Raw genomic sequence first — 20,240 nt, 5'->3', positions numbered from 1 at the left:
AGAGAGGCTGAGTGTTAAGTAGCAGCACTGGGTCCTCCACACCCTCTCGTCTGCCGCCCTTTGAGTTCGGGTTCCACGTCTGATGAGGGTGAAGTACGTGACCAGGAACAGGGCTCAGTCGGTTGGGGCTCAGGTAGCCTCCTGCGCCTCCTAGAAGAGCTGGGTTTCCGCTTGGAGGCGCAGGTGCAGAGGTCAGTCATCCTCCTGGCTTTGGGCATCCCTTTCCTCCTGGGCCTGGCCCAGGGGCGAAGAGGGGACCTCCCGGGGGCAGCCTTCCTTCTAGAGATCTGTTGATCTTTGAGGCCCCAAAGCTGCCCGGCCCCAGGGTCTTGCAGTGGTTGGCAGCGGGCTTGCTACGTGGACGTGGCAGCCCCCCCGCACACGTGGGATCACACACTTTGGCAAAAGCCATGTTTGCAGGGAAAACACTTGCAACCACAAGCAAACCTGCCCCTCCCTGGATACCCCCCAGTGGGCCCTGTGTACCGGGGAGCCTCATAAAGCAGTTTCCGCACCTGCCCCGGGCCGCGGAGGGCTTGGCTGGGACTGAGAATCCACCTACCCCGGGAACTGCCTGAGGTAGGAACGGAGATGGGGCTGGCACTCCTCCAGGGAGGAGCCTTGACTTTTCCATCTGTTCAGTGGGGATGCTACTTCCAAAAACCTTCTGCAGAAGGGTGCATCCCTGGTCTTGCTGTGGGACACTGGGCAAGTGCCGCCTCACTGGGCCTTAGTTACCCATCTGAGCAGTGGCCCCCCGGTCCCGCCTGACTCCCTCTCCCCAAGTCCACCCAGCTGGGCTGGGTCGGGAGGGGCCGGGGGCCATGTGAGAGGCCTACACTTAGGACATACCTCACTTGGCACAGGATGAGATGAGGATGGGAACCACCCTGGGTCCTCCTCTGGCTGGGTTCGGACAACTGGGCACCAGGCTGGGTTGGATTCCTGGCATCAGACGACACAGGCCTGGGCCTTGGGGTGCTGGGCCTGGGCTCCCTCCTTGGGACAGGAAGCTGCCCTCAGTCTCCACATCTGGGAGTCTCTCCATCCTCCTTTGGCACAACTTGGGTCCTGCACGCACCGGGTCCTAGTTTGCTGTGTGGCCCTAGGCAAGGCCATGTCTTCTCTGGGCCTTGGGGGCCATTTCCAGACCAGATGTCCCCGTGGTTCCTGATGAAGCAGGCTGGGAAGGGGATTCTTCCCCATGCAGAGATGCAAAACCTGATGTGTGGCGGGTCGTGAGCAGGGCTGGGATCACCACTCACGGCTTGTGACGTCCTGGCTGGGGTAGGTTTAAGCCGCCCAGGGTGGGACAGCTCTGGACAAGTTCCCTGATGCTTGTCCCCACCCCAGCGCACAGATCCTGGGGGGCAGGGGCCAGGGCCGCCATGGCTCGGGCACGCGGGCTGGGCCTGCTGTTGGCGTTGCTGTTGCCCATGGTCGGTGCCTCCAGGCCGGACACCGTGGTCAGACTCAACAAGGAAGTGCTGAGCTACGGTAAGAGACGTGCCGCCAGGCTGTCCTGCGTGTGTCTCTGCATGAGCATGTGCTTGTGAGCCCATGTCTGTGCGTGTGTGTACGATCCTAAGTGTACGCGTGCATCGATGAGCTCAAAGCCCCACAGGGACCTGGATTTTCTCTCTTCTGCCGCTGCGTCCCTGGCCCCCAGACAGTGCTGCTCAACAAGTATTTATTAATGAATAAATAAATGAATGCGTGAGTGGGAGTTACATGCCGTGCCCGGTGTGCACATGTGCTCCCGTGCCCGAGTGATGTGAGGATGGGTCGGTGTGAGGGGCTCCTTTTGCTTGTGTGCGTCTGGTATGAGTTTGAAAATCCATGGAGATGTGCCCACGTGTGTTGGGGAGGGTGCCTAACTGCTGGCCTGTGTGCGAGGGCCACAGTGCAGGCCTGAACGTGTGCACCGCTGTGGCTGTGCACCCTGAGTGTACGTAGGCCTGGGGGCCTGCATGCGCATGCGTGCTGGGGAGAGGCACATCTAGCGCTGCTGGGCTCACGGTGAGAACCAGCCCCTCTCTGGGCCCTTTTTGGGCGAGGCCTGTGTCCCATGTCTCTGTTCCCTCCTTCCAAGTCCTGTCCAGTCCTAGGGCAGAGGGCAAAATGAGGACATCTAGGCCCAGGAAGGGACAAAAGCTGCCCACCAGCTGTCCCCGGGGAGGCTTTTGGGATCCCACCAACGCTGGGTCAGCGGTGAGAGATCAGAAGCTCTTTTCCCCAAGGCCAGACCAAACTCAGATAACAATGTGAGAAACTCAGGTCAGACAGTGGAGGGGACTTTCAGGGGTCCCAGGCCACAAAGCAGCGAGGCAGTGGCTCAAGGAAGCTGCAGGGTCCCCATGGGGCACACACAGCCTTCCGGAACCTTGCATCCGGGCACATGGGCAGACGGTGAAAGGGGTCAGTGATCCGTGTTAGAGTGGCACATGGATGACTGCAGGCAGGGAAGGAGGCCTGCTGCCCTCCCCTGGGTCCCTCCCTCTGCTGTGCTGTGTGAGCCTCCTTTGTCCCCAGACAGCCCTCCCGGGTGCACCTGCCTGTTTGTTCTCAGCGGAAACAAACTGCCAAGAACACACTGCACACACCTCTTCCATGGCCGGGCTGGTGGCTTTTTACTCCCGTCCCATCCCGCAAGCCCCAGGGTTCAAGCCCGTGTCAGGGGAGCACTGTGGATGGAGTCCAGAGGCCTGGGTGTGAATCTCAGCTCAGCCGCAGACGGTCAGGCAGGAGAGGGGCCTCGGGAGCATGGAGACCACCACCTTTATGCTCTAGGGTCTGTGGAAACTGAGGCCCAGAGGGGCACAGGGACTCCCCAGGTCCCACAGCGAGTCTGAGGGAAGTTCGGGCCTCTGGGCTCCTCCTTTGATGCTCCCTTCTTGCACCACAACCTCTCATTTTAATTCTGCTCGTGTTTAATTGTTTAGTTAGTGCCTCTGTCAGCCCAGCAGCCCAGGTACGGGAGGAAGTCCAGGGCCTTGAGGGCCGGGGGCCTTGGCCCAGATCTGACTTCTCCTGGCCAGGGTGCTCAGCGCTCGGAAAACTGGGCCTAATATTGTACTGACGTCATAGAATTTTGAGAAAAACTAAAGCCCTCAGAACAGTGCCTGGCACAGAAGAGCACTGTAGAAGTGCTAGCCATTATTACTGCAAAAAACAAATAGCCATGGGAGCTAACATTTCCTGTGAACTGAGTCAGTCTTTACAAGGACCCCATGTGACAGGCACCATTCTAGTCATTGCAGATGAACAGCAGGGGACATGAGGCACAGGGCAGCCACACAGAGAGTGAGTGGCAGAGCTGGGGTTTGCACCCAGAATCTGAGGGACTCCAGAGCCCTCAGCCTCCAGGTGAGGCGGTCCCCACCCCATCCCCCCAGGACGGGGAAATGCTCCTTCTGCCTGGGGGCTTGTGGCGGCTCCCGGGGAGGTGGGGTCTGATCAGATCCTTGCAAAAGGGCACAGGGTGTTACTGTTTTCGAGGAGAGGGTGGACACGTAGGATTTGGAGAGGCAGAAGTGAGAGAGGCGGAAAGGCACGTCTGGAGGGCCTGGTGGGGTCGTGCACCCAAGGTGGGCACATGGGGAGCCAAGTGGCCCCCCATGTGCCCGTGGACAAGGCCACCCCTTCCAATCTCTGAGTTCTCTCTGCCCAAGGTGTGGGGAGGATGGTGGGCAGTGTGGTCTCTCTCGGTGGCTCCTGAGGACAACCTGACCTCACCCTGCTCTGGCCCCTCAGTGGCTGAAGCCGGGAAAGCCCCTCTCCAGCGCGCCCTGCAGGTCACTGTTCCGCATTTCCAGGACTGGAGTGGAGGGGTGTTCCAGCCCACCAGGTGAGTGCTTCCCTCCCCAGGTTAGATACTCCCACCTGCCGGCTGAATGGAGGATTTACGAGATGGGACCAGGCATGGGGACCTGGTGCCTCTTAATTAGTAGATTTCTACACCCAGGGGCCAAGACTGTGGCTCCTGGGTCCCCAGGGCTGGCAAGACCCTTGGCTACTTCCTCCAAAAGCCAGACACTGAATCTGGACACAGATCTGAGCCTAATTTACCCCTACAGCCCCCTGTAATGCAGAGAGGCTCAAAGGCAGAGGTAGGTGGGGGCACCTCAAACTCAGACACTTTTAGGGGTTGGGCTAATTGTGGGAACGCAGACTCATTATAGCCAGGACTCTGGATTTCCAAGAGACTCCATATATACATATGTGTGTGTGTGTATATATATTATATATGTATAAGAACTCATATATGTATATATGAATATATATGTTCTTATAAAAAGCCATATGTATGTTTTGACTCTTGCTAGCAATAATTTTATTTCTTCATCATTGTGATCATCATCATCAGCAACAAACATGCAGTCTCTTCCTTCTTCAGACGTAGCATTGTAAAATGGGTGCTACAAGCTGCCTATGGTACAAAGTTTATAAATGCAATACACCGATACAAAGTTGAAGCCATTAAAAAGAGCTTAATAACAACTTCTTGGAGATAATTAAATCTGATCCTGGGTGTTGATGGACTCTGTGAAGAGATTTAGAAACAACAGACAAACTGAAACATTTAGTAAACGATTTATTACTTGGGAAGGAGTGAAAGCAGAACTTTTCATGTGCTGCTGAGGGGTTTTCTCAGTTGCTCCAAGCTGACTTTCTTTCTGCTATGATCTTTAAATAGTGCAAAGCATCGAGAGCTGCATCACTCTGTGCATTGTCATAGGAGATCCCAGAACCATACCTGTATATTTAAAATCTATCAAGTTTTGAATGATGGCAACTAATTAAAAATCATTTAAAACTTTCAAACACTGGGTAGGTGAAAAGACACCTAGCGTGGAAGTCCCCAGTTTGAGACCTTAGGGTAGGGCTGGGCTGCCGCTCATGGTGTGGCTGATAATGTGGTGGCTGGGAACGTCAGTACCCAACAACTGAGGATCCCTAAATGATTTGCAGTCTGGCCACACAGAGGACATCATGTGGGTGTTTGAAAACAGCTCCAAGAGTCCTCGTTTGTAGACGTGGGAACACATCCAGAATGGTTGTCCAGTGAAAAGAAGCAGGTTCTAGGTCAGCCTGTGTCCTAAGGAGAGTCATGGAAAGATGTCACCCAAGTGCTAACAGTGAGAGTGTTTTGACGTGACTTTTAAAATTTATACCACTTTCTAGTGCTCCCCACAACTAACTACTGTGCAGGAAAAAAAAAATGGCTTTCATTTAGGAAAAAAAAAAGAAATCTTAGGTTAGCTGGAGAGCGCTTAGCAGTCAGAACAAGCAGCTTTGAAGGGAGTGAGTTTCCCATTGCTGGAGGGCTACAGGCCAAAGCTGTTGACTAGAGGGAATTTCTGCCTTCTGTAGATGCCAGAGTCTTTCTTTCCCTACCTTCCCAGCTTTCCAGACCCCTGTCAGAAACTAAAATCCCTCCAAGACCTGAGTAATCATCTCACCCAATTCATGCCCAATGCTGGGGTCCTCTCTGCATCTTTTCCCTACTGGTTGGTTGGCTAACCTTGGCTTGCATGCCCTCTATGATGGAGAACTCACTACTTCTTCCTCATCCCTTAGTTCTAGTTGTCAGAATGTCCTTTATAAACACCAGCTGTGTGGGTGTGCTCAGAGCACCCACCCAATAGTTGATTCTGTGGTTTAAAGGGGGCCACCCTGTCACTTTGATTCCTACCCTGCAGGATTCAGATTCTGAATGTCCATGTGCCCCACCTTCAGCTGAAATTTATTGCTGGCTTTGGAATACACTTGTTGGCAGCCACCAATTTTACTTTCAAGATCTTTCGGTGAGTGAACCTCCTTGTTGGGAGCGGGAGAATTTTCAAGAACTCTCCGAGGGCAGAGTGAGAGGAGGGCGTTTAGCAACTTCCAGGATCCGAACTCAGACCTTCTGACTCTCTGTCCAGCACCCTCTCTCCAGTGTCTTCTCTCCCAGCCTCCAGTGGGGAGGGAGACAGTGAGAGAATTTCTGAGAGTCCAGACCCTACTCAACAGCTATGCAACTGGGCAGAATCATTTCACTTCTCTGACCCCCAGTTTCCTCCTCTGTAAAAACAAAACAAAACAAAATGAAACTTTGCAGCATGGCTATGAAGGTTGCAGTGAATGGATTCATTACTGTGATTAAAATTACATTACCCTTTCACAGTGCAAGGCACATAGTAGATGTTCAATAAAATATTAGAATTATTTCTGTGCATCAGTCACTTTATATGCATTTAATTTTCAAACTTGGAGCTGGACATTCTTATGTTAACTCCTCTGAGCTGACACTGCCATTTGAGAGGGCTCACTGGGGGCCAGGCTCCAAGCAGGATGTTTTCACATGATTGTCTCCTAGAAAACTCAGCACAGCAGCCCTGTGAGATAGGTACCACCTATCTTGTGTCCATTTTACAGAAGAAGAAACTGAGGCTCAGCAAGGGGAATGACTGGCCCAGGGTGTCGCAGTAAGAGGGTACAGGGAGCCAGAGTTCACGGTCAGCTGCTGCAATGTCTGTGACCCTGAGTGGAGTTTGGGAGAGCATCCGGCCTGCCCCAGGTGGGGCCATCTCATGTTGAGTGCAGGCCCTGCCTGTGTTAAATGGTCAGCAGGCTCTTGCTGGCGGGGAGGGCGGTGGTTGTGGGGTCTTGCATCAGTCAATGTGGGCTTGCTGGGCCACAGTGCCACTGTGGCTCAGGACTGGTGTCCCTGCAGTGTCCCAGAGCCCCTGCATCTGATGCTACCCATGGCACTGCTGGCCGACACCCCTGTGAGCCAGGACTCCATCGGGACCCCCGTGGTCAGCATCTCCGGCTGCTTCTCTCTCTTTGACAAAGCCATCGTCCTTGATGGCCATAACAGGTGGGTGCCTGTTGGGGGCTGGGCTGCAGGATCCCAGACACCGAGGCCGTGATGTCATTTCTTGAACTTTCTACTTCATCCAATCACCAAAACGGACCTGAGCACCGCACCCACCCGCCCCCTCGGTATCACACCTATTTTATGGCTGAGCACACTGAGGCTCAGAAAGGGGGAGGAAGTTGCCTGAGGTCACACAGTGAGTTTGTGGCCAGAGCCCATGTCCCCACTACTGCCCTGCACCACATGACAGTGCACACTGGCCATTAACATACTATATGGGGAGGGAGTCTGGGCTGGCAGCCGCTGTTAGGGACCTCAGAGGGCTGCCCCTCCCCGCAGAGATGAGGAGTCTGAGGCCCACGGTGGGGTTGGGACCCTCCAGGTTCTCCCCGTGAGTCAGGTGGCTGCTCCTATTGGCATCTAAAACTGACAGCCGCTCTACCTCCAGAGCACCTGCTGTGGGCTGGGTGTGCTCTGGGCCCTTTCTGTGCATCACCTCACAGTAGTCCTACCAGGTAGGTGGAAGCATTTCCCTCATTTTACAGGAGAGCAAACAGAGGCCTAGAGTGGTTAAGTGACTTGCCTAAGGTCACACGGCTGGCAAACGGGTTCAAACCCTGGCAGCCTGGCAAACCCAACCGCTGTGAATTCCTCTGCATTAGGTCTACACCTTCCCGCCCGTGGATGGGGGCTCACTGTGAGGTGGTTGAGTATTTTAGAGACTTAAGAGGGTGCGACATTTACACAAAGACTGGACTTCTTCCTCAGAGAAGACTTGGGTGTAAATCTATTCCCACCAGGGTCCCATGAGCAGCCCGTGTAACTCACAACCCCCCACGACCCCTCATGGTCCTCATGGGCAGGGGCTGCTCGTGGTTCATTGACGGGGAGATGGAGCCCAGAGTTTGATGCTGTTGAGAACATAGATGCCATCCTCCTACCTCCCCAAGAGGCCATTCAGTGAGGCTGGGAAGTGGCTAAGGTCAGCATTTTAGGAGACCAAAGAACCGTGATTTCCAATGGATCCGCACAGAGAAACACTGACTCAGACCCACCTCTCAATGAGGAAGGGACTTTAGTAGGTGCATCACAGAGAAATGGGGCCCACGCAGGAAGCAGACCCGGGCCTCCAGCCCCCCCACCCCTCACCGGGCTCAGTGGCCATGAGGCCAGCTGGCCAAGGATGTGGCCGTGTCCGGCTTTTGCAACACCCTCTGTCTCCCTCGAGCCTGGCCTCATTCTCGCATCTCGGCCACTTCCGAACCTTGAGACCAATGACCCCCCTCTTGGCAGCTCAGTTCCTCCTCTGTGGGGACAGTCGTGCCTGTACTGTGCCTGGCACGTGGCAGGGTGTGGAGTGGGAATCACTGGTCCCCGGCCGAGGGGATAGTCTTTTCTCTGGGACCTGTGGTTTTGTGGAGAGACAGGCCCCAATGTGCCCACCTGGAGCTCAGGGGCCCTTCCTGGTCTCTTGTTCAGCACAGCCCCTGCGCTGCTGGCCCCGCTGCAGAATCACATCAAAGCTGTGCTGCAGAACAAGGTAAAGGACCTTCCGCCAGACCCCGTGGAAGGCGGGCGTCGCTACCTCCAGGCGTGGCTAATGAACCGGGGATCACAGGCATGGGGGAGGTGGGGTGCTAGTGCTTTTCTTTTTTCTTCAGTAGAAGGCCCTTCGCGGGGCTCCCCCAATTTCCCCATGAGGGCAGGGAAGAGGCTGGGGCAACGGTCCCGTGCAATGACGTGGGGACCCAAGCAGGGCGTGGGTTTGGGGCTGCAGGGGAGGGGGGCTCATCTTCTCGGACCAGCCCCAGGGCCGAGCTGGAGCGTGGGGTGGGGACGGTGCTTTCGGGGCTGCGTGGCTTGTGAAAAGAGAACACAGTGCGAGCGGGCGAGGGCCTGGGCACCAGAGCCAGATGTGACCTGGCTTCCAATCCTGGTCCCCTCCTTCCCAGCTGTGAACCTTGGACAAGTCACCTAGCCTCCCTCTGCCCCTCCTTCCACATCTGTCAGGCAGAGAGAGTGAATGTCCCTAGTCCCTGGCGGGCTGGCTGTGGAGGCTGAGTGCATTACCGTCTGTGGAGACTTTACAACAGTCTGGGGAGAGTGAGTGCTGCTGTTACCGTTGCTATTTTAGCTCCTGCCATTGTCTGTGGGTGGTTGACTTGGTGAGCGATGGTGGCCCTGGGGCCAGGGTCCCACTGTCCCAGGGGAGCCAACTCTCCCTCCCTGCCCCTTCCCACCCCACTCCCACCTCTTTTAAGGGACATGAGTGGAGACCAAGTCAACCCACTGTGCGCCATCCCACACGCCCAAGAGGCAGGCCTCAGCGTCCCCATACTGCAGATGAGAACACTGAGGCTGGAGGGCTGAAGGCAGTACAGCCTGACCCGGCCCTCTCCTGTGCCTCCTGGCTTCGCCTGGCTCAGCCTCACCAGTTCTGGCCTGGACCAGCTGTGGCCGCCCCCGGCCTTGCAGTTTCCCCTCTGTCTCACCTCTGTCACACTGACCCCAGCTTCCTCCACTTCTCTGGTGGCCCACTGGCCCCGCAGGACTCCAGTCCCTTGGCCTGGCTGGCTGACCACTGCCTGCCCCCACTGCACGTGGCACCCTTCCACCTGCTGGCCTCTGGGCCCCAATGCATCGGGCTACCGGCCTCAGTCCCCTGGGCCTAGCTGTGGCCACCTCTGCTGTGTCCCACAGCCCCTGCCCTTTCCTCAGCGCCCGCAGGCCCTAGCTTCCCCTCTGAATCCCCAGGGCCCAGAGGAGGTGCTGGAAGATGCCCACTGGCTGGTGGAGGAAGGAAGGGCTCCTTGGTGGCTGGGTTGGGAGAGCTTCTAGACAGGGCTCTAGACCCTCCTAGCCTCACCCCCTCCCACCCTGAGTGCCACCCTAACCCGGCCGCCTCTGTCTTTCTGCAGCTGTGCCTGAGAATCTCCAACCTGGTGCAGGGCTTCAATGTCCACCTGGGCACTTTAATTGGTAAGACTGGGAGCCCAGGGGGAGGGCCTGGGGCCTCTGAGATCCTCTGGGGCCCCCATGACCCTTCAAAGACCCCAGCTTTGCATCAGGGTCCACCATTGGGAGGTCAATCATAGGATGACTGAACCATTATTGGTGGAATATGGGACTCTCCAAATTCTAGAACAAGTCTTTGAATGTTTAGTGTGTGTGTGTGTTGGTGGGGGGTACATCTCAGTTTGCAATTGCTTCGTCCCCTGCCTGGAGATTCAGGGACCCCATCCTCCCCTGGTTTAGCTGCCACATCTCCCACATTCTTTGCTGGACTCTCTTCCTGTCCCCCACAGTCAGGGCTCAGGCCCTTATATTCCTCCTCCTCCTGGACATCTCTTCCTGGAGGTCCCACAGGCTCCTCTGACTCAGCACATCCTCGACAGAACTCAAGCTCTTCTGCTCCCAAGTGCCCATGCACCTGTTTCCCACCTCAGGGGCCACGCACCACCCCACAGGGGCCCAGAGCCAAGGCTCCCCCCCTCTGCACTTTCCATCAGCCTTGTTCCACGCCTGATTTTTCCAGGGATCCTCGTTATCCAGGGAGCGCTAGGAGTGTACCAGGACAAGGCCACTGTCAGACTAGTCCCCCCAGAAGCAGACCCTGAGATGTGGATTTTAGTGCAAGTGGTTCAAACGGGGGTTGGTCCTAGGGAGCACTGGTTAGGGAGGGGGCTGTGAGACAGGGAGGGACAGGCGCCACTGGGGGCACCTGGGGCTCACTCCCACAGGGGTCCCACTGGGGACTGAGTTGAACATGCCTAGTGTGATCCTACCTGAGGGGCAGGAGACGAGGTCTGTATCCACCAACTCCCATCAGTCACTGGTCACCTCCCCACCGCCCGCACACCTTCCTCCACCGCTGCTGACAGAGTCCCAGGGGCTCCCAGCCCTACACATAGTCTGCTTAGAACTATGCATCCTAAACAAGGCTTGGGCAGGTTCTCAACTTACAATATGGAACTAAAAGCTACAAAAGTTGGTCAGCTTCATCTTTTTAGGGGTATTTATCAATATTGAAGAACGACACTGGCAATTACCCACCCATCCCCAGACTGATCAAAGAATGCATCCTCTGTTGATTGGGGGGTAATATTTTCTCAGTGAGCCCCGAGCATAATCCAGGGCATCCTCTGGTTTTTCACAAACCTATTTTGAAGCTGCTCCTGTTTGAAGTGCACCTTCTTCTACCCGATGGCTTTGCCTGGGATTCTGGTGTTTCTTCTGTGTTACTGTCATTGACTTTGTGAAATCCAGAGCCGCAGACTGTTGGCAGCTGCACTTGGCAATCCGTTGGCTCTGCCTTTGAGTCAGGGGTTTGCACCTAACTCTCATACAGCCCAGGACAGGCGTGCAGGAATGGAGGGTGTGGGGACAGGTGTGTGGGGCGACATGTTGGTGTTAAGCCAGGAGGGATGTCTGGCAGGGTCCACGTTTATCCTTGGTGGCTTCTTTAGTGAATATTTTTATATCAAGGTAGCTTTGGCTTTCTTGTGCAAACTTCTAACCACAGTCTTATGAGGTGGCATCATTATCCCCAATTTATAGGTGGGAAATCAGAGGCTCTGAGTCTAAAATCCTCAGCATGGTGCCAGAGCCCTCCATGAATCAGCTCACCTGGGTTTTCTCATCCTCCTCACCGGTCCACCTACTGCTCTGTTCACACTTCCCAGCCCGGCTCAAAGTCTGGGGAACATTGCTTGACTTGCCCCACTCCCCTCACTGCCCCAATCCCAATATAACCTTAATAGGAGGTACCGAGAGGCCACAGAAAATGGACTTGGAATCAAAGGACATGGGTGTGAATTCTGGCCCTGTTTCTCACTTGCTGTGTGACCTTAGGGAAGTCACTCCATCTCTCTGAGCTTAATCATTCCATCCAAAAATAGGAATCAAAATTTCTACTTTTCCCACGTGTTGCTACAAGACAGCACAGGTTATGTACCTGGTGTGCAATAAACTCAATAAACGTTAGTCTCTCCCTTCTCCCTCAGAGGGGTTGTCTCTGTCAAGATGCCTTGTAATTGGGTTCATACCAAAGACCAGCTCTTGCCCTTGTCTTTGAGGAATTTTTAAAAATCTAGTAAAAGAAACCTAAGTGTGCAGCCCTAGGGGACTGTTTACATGAGTCATGTACACATGGAACGTGGAGTGACAGGAACCATTGAAAAGTGTAGTTTAAAGGGGCATTTGATCACTTAGCCATATGCCTGGCAAAATACAATATTAGAAGAGCTTTGCTCCAGCATTATTAGTTCCATTTTACAGATGCAGAAACTGAGGCAGTCTACCATGAGAGCTTCTGCTTTTAAGTAAGCTATCATACCACTCTGTCAAGAAAACAAGGACACAAAACTATATATAGCTTTGCTCCAGTTTGAGAGAGAGAGAGAAAGTTTATTTCTGTAAAAGAAAATACTGAAAAAGAAATAAATTTGAGATTCTGAGTTATATTTTTTCCATATTTTAAGAATTTTCTATATGTCCACAAAAATATGTATCATTATTTTACAATTTTTAATGTTTTTATTCATTTAAAAACATATAATATTTTTGGTAGTGTCCAATACTATGAGTTTTGACAAATAAATGCATATGGTCATCACATGTTCATTGCAGCTCTATTTACAATAGCCAGGACATGGAAACAACCTAAGTGTCCATTGACAGATGAATGGATAAAGAAGATGCGGCTCATATATACAATGGAATATTAGTCATAAAAAGAAATGAAATTGAGTTATTTGTAGTGAGGTGGACGGACCTAGAGTCTGTCATACAGAGTGAAGTAAGTCAGAAAGAGAAAAACAAATATCGTATGCTAACATTTATATATAGAATCTAAAAAAAAAAAAAAAAGGTTCTGAAGAACCTAGGGGCAGGACAGGAATAAAGACGCAGACGTAAAGAATGGACTTGAGGATGCGGGGAAGGGGAAGGGGAAGCTGAGACGAAGTGAGAGAGTGGCATTAACATATATACACTACCAAATGTAAAATAGATAGCTAGTGGGAAGCAGCCGCATAGCACAGGGAGATAAGCTCCGTGCTTTGTGACGACCTAGAGAGGTGGGATAGGGAGGGTGGGAGGGAGACGCAAGAGGGAGGAGATATGGGGATATAGGTTTATGTATAGCTGATTCATTTTGTTATACAGCAGAAACTAACACACCATTGTAAAGCAATTATACTCCAATAAAGATGTTAAAAAAAAAACAATAACAAAAAAACCATGCATATGGTCGTGTAACCACCACCACACTTGAAATAGAGGACATTCCACCAGCCCCCAAAATCTCTTTGTGCTGCTCTGCTCCTCCCACCTTCATCTTTGACACCACTGATCTGTAGAAATGGAGTCATACTATCAATATATTGCTTTTACCATAATAAATTTCCAAAATATTAGAGAAAATAAAATGAAATCCAGAAAAGACAGTAGAAAATCAGACAGAAATCTGAATGCACACACACACACACACACACACACACACACACACACACACACACACAGAGGCACACTTAAACCTTGGTTATCCAGAGTCTTTGGGGGAGGAGCTCTTGCTAAGAGGGCTTTCCTGACAGTGAGGTTGAGGCTTCCCCTGCCACGCCGTCTAGTCGTGTCCAGAGATGTCGTTCCCACAAGTGACTCACCCTTTGCAAATGTCCCAATCAGAATATTCTGAGCCTTTGGGGAACTACCCTTATAGGAACTGAGTCCTCAGCTCGCCTCCCTGGGGGCCTCTCCGAGGATCTGTGGCGGGCGGGCACTGCTGTGCTCCTGCGCTGAATGGCCCCAAGGGGTGTGCCTTCTGAGTTCTTGTAGGAGAGGTGTGTTTAAGTGGAGAGAGAGTAGCTTTGGAATCAGACGGACCAGGTATACAATCGGGCCATGACTGAACTCACCAAACTATGTGTGTGTGTGTGTGCTTGCATGTGTGTGTGTGTGTGTGTGTGTGTGTGAAGGGTTCCAAACCCTACAGCGGTCTGGACCTTGATAAATGTGAGCTCCCTTCTTTTTCTCTGGTTCTTTCTTGCCTTTTGCAGGGGGTATTTGTGCCTGAAGTGACACTTCTCCTTCCTTCTAATTTGGGATCTCTAGCCTTCCACTGATTGGGAAAGCAGAAACCAAAACGGTTAGAATTGTATCTCAGCTAACAGTCAACAGCTTGTGAGTGGCTGCATCTTGGGTGTGCATTTTGCTCCTTAAATTTGCTTACTCGCAGGGTCTTTCCCTGCCTCTTTTCTTGGCCTGGGTCTGGCATTGGTGGATAATGCTAAGAATGCCATCTTTTGTTCTTTACCCTGGTTTCATTTAGGCCTCAGCCCTATTGGTCCAGAGTCCCAGGTTCACTACTCCATGATCGACACACCCACCGTCACCAATGACTACATTTCCTTGAATATCAACGTAAGTGCCTCCTTGTCAGCCCAGAGCTGGGGGCTTGTTGCCTCTGGAGTCCTTAGTGTTCTGGAAGATTCCTAAAGGAGCAGGGGAGTTGAGGGGAGAGGAGCTGGGACAGCCTTCCAAGTGGGAGCATGGCACGTAGGCAAAGGTGTGAGGCTGACAACACGTGGCATCTTGGGTTGGGCGGCATCTCACAGCCCAGGATCTGCCATGGAGCTGCCTGCCTATTGAGGCCCCACTGCTGTTCTCCCCCTTCTCACCCCCAACCCCATAGGCTGTTCTCTTCCTCCTGAGCAGACCCATCGTCCTGCCTGTGGATACCACCCCCTTCGTGCTGCCACAGCACGTGGGCACCAGAGGTACCATGGCAACCGTGGGCCTCTCCCAGGACCTGTTTGACTCTGCCATCCTGCTGCTGCAGAAGGCTGGTGCGCTCAACCTGGACATCACAGGGCAGCTGGTGAGAGCTGGTCCTGCTGCCCAGGGCACGTGGGGTACACGTGCCCGGTGGCCCAGCCTGGGGAGACCGTGCTGAGGCCAGATCATGGGTGGGTGGGGCAGCTGGAGTTTTGGGGCCACAGGGTGGCTGTTGGAAGGGTTAGACGGGGTTGGTGGGGAGGCAAGAGGTGGCCTAGCTTGGGGAGTGGCTGCCCTAAAACCTGTCATGTGTCGGGGGCTGATTTCAGAAGTCAGATTACAACCTGCTGAACACGTCCATGCTGGGCCAGCTCATCCCCGAGGTTGGTGATGTTTCTGGTCATTCCAGGGGCTGAGACCCGGGATTTGGGTGGGAGGCTCTCTGGGCTGTGGGGTCTTCGCTGGCTCATGTCTGCTCCACGTGGGGTCCAGCACCTACCTTTCCATCTGCACCTCCTCCGTCTCGGGGAGGCCCCTCCTTCTGCCCAGACGTCACGCCATTTTCTCCCCTCTGTGCAGTGCACAAGTGGTACCCTCTGCCTGCGCTGTCTTTTCTGCTTCCTTTCCCTGATCCATCTTCAAGTCCAAGCTCAGGGATTACCTCCTAGGGGAGGACTAAACCCCTCATCTGGTCCAGGAGCCTCCTTGCGCTCCCACGCCCCTGAGCTGCCCTCCCTCCTGGCACAGATCACACAGGTTGTGCCTGTCTTCATGTGACCACCCATCAGACTGGGTGTCCCTGAGGGCAGGGGCCGGGGGTGAACCCACCTCTGTGGCCCCGGCACTTACAGCACAACGGTGGCTTGATCAGCGTCTGAGGAATGACGAGCAAAGAGCCCACCCAGCCTTCGCCCCCAGGTGCCCTCCTCCCTCTCTCCCCCTCTGCTCCCCAGGTGGGCCGTCAGTTCCCTGAGCCCATGCCCCTGGTACTCAAGGTGCGGCTGGGTGCCACACCCACAGTCACACTCCGGACCAACAACGCCACACTGCGGCTGCAGCCCTTCGTGGAGGTCCTGGCCCCGGCGTCCAACTCGGCTTTCCAGTCCCTCTTCTCCCTCGATGTGGTGGGTGAGGTGGGCTGCGTGGGGCTGGCCAGGGGGTGGGCGACTCTCAAGGAGACCTCACTTCCTCCTGCACTCTCCTCACTTGCTCTGTTCTAGCCCCACTGGGGTCCTTGCTGTTCCTTCCATGTGCTAGGACATTCCTGCCTCAGGACCTTTGCATGTGCCGTACCCTGTGGCTAGGGCACTCTTCCCCTGGCTCTTGGCATGGCTGGCTTCTCCTCATCTTTCAGGCCTCAGATTAAATGTTGCAGCCTTCCTCCGGGCAGCCTTCCGGGACCACCCTGAGAAAGATGGCCCCCATCTCTCCAAACGCCACTCTGCCTTCATGGCACCCACCACTCTCTGAAAGGATCCTGTCTGATTACTTTGGTTGCTGTTCACCTCCTCCAGTGGCCTGTGCTCCACAAACACCTGAATGAATACGGCGGTGGGTGGGAGACTGGGGTAGCTGGTGGCCAGCTGAGAGCTCCCACGTGGCTCTGTGCCCTTTGACCCTCTTCTCCCCACGTGTCCAGGTAGTGAACCTGAGCCTCCAGCTCTCCGTGTCCAAGGTGAGGCTTCGGGGGACCACATCTGTGCTGGGGTAAGTGAGGCCTCCTGGACCCAGCAGCCTCAGTGTGTTCCTCTGTGCAATGTGCCTGCAATCACCCATCACAGTGTCAGTCAGAGGAGCGTGGGGTGCAGCAGGCGTGGTACACGGGTGGCGGGCACTAGGCCCCTTTCTTAACCCCTCTGCTTCCCTTTCAGGAATGTCCAGCTCACTGTGGCCTCCTCCAATGTGGGCTTCATTGATGTGAGTATGGGGCTGGGGTCTCCGGAGACCCCCTCACTGGGTGGGGCAGGCCGTGAGCCCGGGGAGAGGCAGCATGAGCGTGTGTGCTCACACGCATGTGTGCTCTGATCAGGCTTCCTCCCCGGGCGCTTCGGGACAGTGGTCAGGCGGCAGCCCCTCCATCGGACAGTCAGTCTGTCCCGGGCTGTCTGTCTGCGGGGCAGCCGGTCAGTCAGCCTCAGCTCCTCAGTGGGGTCAGTCAGCTGTCCTGTCACTCTGCCTGGGTGTCGATGGCTCGCCAGCCCTGCCCTCAGCCCAAGAATCACTGAGGCCGATAGTAAGTGATCTGTAGAAGCCAGTGTCAGACAGTGTCGGCCACTCTTTCAGTCACATGATGTGCCTGGGCCACCAGCCACCGTGCATTCCTTTGTCGGGTGGCCCATCAGTCTGTCCATGGTCAGTTGATCTGTCTGTTGGTCGGCGCCAACAGGGCAGCCGGTCTACCTGCTGGTCACGCAGTGACTGTCAGTCAGTCAGCAGTTCCCAGGGGCCTGATGCTGACCCGACCCCGGGGGTAGCTGAGCTCTGCTTGAAGTCTGGACAGGGGTGACCTGTCCTCCTCCCTCCCCCGTGCCTCTGCCATCTGTCGGTCTGTCTGTGTGTTCATGTGTCTCTCCTGGCCCCTCGCTGGGGCGGGCCTGTGGTCCCCATCTCCCTGGCTCCGTGGCTGCAGACGGACCATGTGCAGCCACTCGTGGGCGCTGTGTTTGAGAAGCCCCTGCTGGACCACCTCAATGGTGAGCTCTGCCCTCTGCCCCAGTGTGGCCCCTCTGTTCCCCTCCTGCCCCCCACGCCTGCTCCAGGCTTGGTCTCGGCCTCTTCCCACCTCCTAGGCCTGGAAGCTAAGAGGGTGGCCTTGGGATTCCAGCTGCCTCTGCGTGCATCTTGGCTCAGCTGTTTAGCAGCTGTGTGGTCTTACCTAAGTTCTGTTCCCTCCCTGAGCCTCAGTTTTCCCTTCTATAAAGTGGATATAATAATAACAGCTCCCACCTCCTGCGTATCTGTGGAACTCGGTGTCATGATGCACACGAGGACTTCAGCACGTGGCCACCTCCAGGTGATACTTTGTTACCGCCTCCAGGCGGAACTTGATTTCTCCTTTCCCTCGTACAGCTCTCTTGGGCATGGGGGTTGCACTCCCCCACGTGGTCAACCTCCAGTACGTCACCCCTGAGATCTTTGTCTACGAGGTGAGAGCCTTTGGGTGTGACCAGAGGGGACTCCTCCATCTTTGGAGGGAGGCTGGGCTCGGGGAGGCGGGGGCGTCACCTCTCTCCCTCCCTCCCTGCTAGTGCACTCAGTGGGGTCCAGGGTCAGCCAGGCCTGGGAGTGCCCCCTGCCCAGACCACGCCATGAATCATCGGCTGCAATGAGATGGAAAATTCCAGATGTCAAGAGACATTGGAGCAGGGGTTTCACCCACCCTTCAGTCCTCATCAAAATCACACCAGGCCACATTCGGAGGATTTGGACCTTCAGTGGTCCCATGACTCTGTGCCCTGGGATAGGCACGGCCCCTGTGGTGTCTGGGGGAGGATGAGAGAGGGGGTTCTTCCAGCGTTGTACACAAACCTCCACAGGCCGGATGGTGGGAGAGGGATCCTGACTCTTCTAAAATGGATTTCCCTGGATCAGAAATTGTGGGCCCAGGATGAAATTCAATCGCCACTGCCCAGCGTGAGATCCTACTTCTTTCTGTTTCACCTGAGATATAAAAGGATAATATTCTTCCTAATTCATTCAGTAAGACATGCATGGGACAGAAAGCTTAAGCAAGGCCCTTCAAGCCCAACATCTGTGTCACTCACACCCCCTGAGTGGGACTGGCTGATGTCTTTCAGGGAGGATGCCCTCAGTGCTTAAGAACAGTGGTCCCAAGGCAGCTGGGTGATCTACCCTGCTAAGCAGTGACAATCAGCACACGCTGGAGCAGCGCTTTTAGTGGGAATTTCCCCAAGACTTCCCTGATCAGGCACGGTCGATGGCTGACCCACCTTGGCACTCCCAAATCCAGCCACCTGGGACCAATGTCAAAGGTCCCTAGACCAGCACTGCCTGATAGAACTTCCTGCAAGGATGGAAATCTGTAATGTCCAAGGCAGCAGCTACTGTCAGCCATTGGGCACATGTGACTATTGGGCACTTGAAATGTGGTCAGTGCAACTGAGGAGGTGAATTCTAAATTTTACTTAATTTACTTAATGTAAATGTACAGTAGTCCCCCTTATCTTCAGGGGATACGTTCCAAGACCCCCAATGGATGCCTGAAGCTGCAAATAGATAGTACCAAACCTGTATATATTGAATACTGTGTTTTTCCTATACTGAGGTGCAGGTAGTGTGTACAGCATAGATCCATTGGACAAAGGGATGACTCACATCCAGGGTGGGACAGAGCAAAATGGCAAGGGATTTCATCATGCTACTCAGAACAGCATGAAATTTAAAACCGATGAACTGTTTATTTCTAGAATTTTCCATTTAATATTTTCGGACCATAGTTAAACTTGGGTAAATGAAACCGTGGATAAGAGGAAGAAACTGGAATTAGCCAGATGCTAATAGCTACCATATTGCACCATGTATGAGCTACACAAGTGCAGGCACTGGGTCTGGTTTTTCCTCTGCTGGGTCCCCAACACCTGGCACAAGGCTTGGCTCATAGTAGAGGATCAATGAAGATTTGTTGAATGAATGAATGAATGAATGAATGAGAGAGATCAGCAGGCCCCCAGGAAGTTTCTGCAGTGCAGTGTAGAGAGTAGGGGACATATGGGGGGAAGTGCCTGGCTCTGCTGGGAAGACTTCGACTTGGAGAAGATACTCAGTGGTCTGAACTCTGGGTCATAAAACAGAGATGAGCCTGACCACGTAGGAAGCACAAATCAAGCTCCAGCCGCACACTGAGTGCTCTGCCCGTGTGATCTGGCTGCATCCTTATAGTAGCCTCGTGAAGCGGATGCTGTTACCACCCCCAAGTGACAGCAGGAAACTGAGGCCCAGAGAGGGAAACGACTGTCCTCGGGACACACACAGCAAGAGTGGCAGAGCATGAACTTAGAGCCAGGCTGATGGGGTGGCTGGGGGTCCTACGGTCCTCGTGTGGCCTCTGACCTGGCCCGTGGTTGTCTTTGTCCTTCAGGGCTACATCGTGGTGTCCAGTAGACTCTTGTACCAGCGCTGACGTGGGACCACTCGGAGAGCTGCTCTGGGGACCCTTTTGCCTCAAGCCACTTGGGAAACTGAGGCAAAGCCACACTTAGTCATCGCCAGCAAGCTGGATGGCCCAGTCAGGCTGCTTAATCCCACTCCTCCGCCCCTCCTTCCCCAGCCCCCTCCTTCCTTCATCCCCTCCTTGGAAGGAGCAGATAGCTCCTCCAGGCTGTAGAGACCTGTCTCCTCTTGCATTAAACATCTTCTCTTGAGCTGCAACTTCCAGCCAGGCCTGGCAAACTCTTTGCATATCGGAGGCCAGTTCCCTACATGCAGGCCCTGGTCCTGTCTGTCCCTGGAGCCCCCAAAGCTGCCTGGGAGAGGAAGAGGACGTGACCACGTCTCTGCTCACCGTATCTGTTGGCAACACCACCTCCTAGCCCAGGGGAGCAATGCAGACGACCTGGAAGTTACGAATGCCATGGTGGCACTT

The 20,240-nt window shown here is 54.3% G+C and overlaps 1 protein-coding gene across 1 annotated transcript; it reads left to right on the top strand.

Moving 5' to 3' along the window:
• The first annotated feature begins 1,388 nt into the window (after positions 1–1,388).
• BPIFB2 (BPI fold containing family B member 2) lies at positions 1,389–19,778 on the top strand. The gene is made up of 15 exons (XM_059897275.1): positions 1,389–1,497; positions 3,754–3,847; positions 5,703–5,807; positions 6,719–6,865; positions 8,345–8,405; positions 9,784–9,844; positions 14,193–14,284; positions 14,556–14,741; positions 14,968–15,021; positions 15,592–15,762; positions 16,278–16,345; positions 16,510–16,555; positions 17,268–17,331; positions 17,708–17,784; positions 19,737–19,778. The coding sequence occupies exons 1-15, from the start codon at positions 1,389–1,391 to the stop codon at positions 19,776–19,778; spliced, it is 1,377 nt and encodes a 458-aa protein (XP_059753258.1).
• Positions 19,779–20,240: the final 462 nt, after the last annotated feature.

The sequence above is a fragment of the Balaenoptera ricei genome, chromosome 15 (genome assembly GCF_028023285.1).
Source record: "Balaenoptera ricei isolate mBalRic1 chromosome 15, mBalRic1.hap2, whole genome shotgun sequence".
Taxonomy (NCBI): Eukaryota; Metazoa; Chordata; class Mammalia; order Artiodactyla; family Balaenopteridae; genus Balaenoptera; species Balaenoptera ricei.
The sequence above is the reverse complement of the archived record's forward strand: the minus strand, read 5'-3'. Positions and strand labels throughout refer to the sequence as shown.

What these genes read in the sequence shown, in the direction of transcription:
- BPIFB2 (XM_059897275.1), top strand. Translation starts at nt 1,389, where the DNA reads ATGGCTCGGGCACGCGGGCTGGGCCTGCTGTTGGCGTTGCTGTTGCCC. An exon ending in AAGCTGTGCTGCAGAACAAG is followed by an intron (nt 8,406 to 9,783) that starts GTAAAGGACCTT and finishes GTCTTTCTGCAG; the next exon opens with CTGTGCCTGAGAATCTCCAA. An exon ending in TGGGCCAGCTCATCCCCGAG is followed by an intron (nt 15,022 to 15,591) that starts GTTGGTGATGTT and finishes TCTGCTCCCCAG; the next exon opens with GTGGGCCGTCAGTTCCCTGA.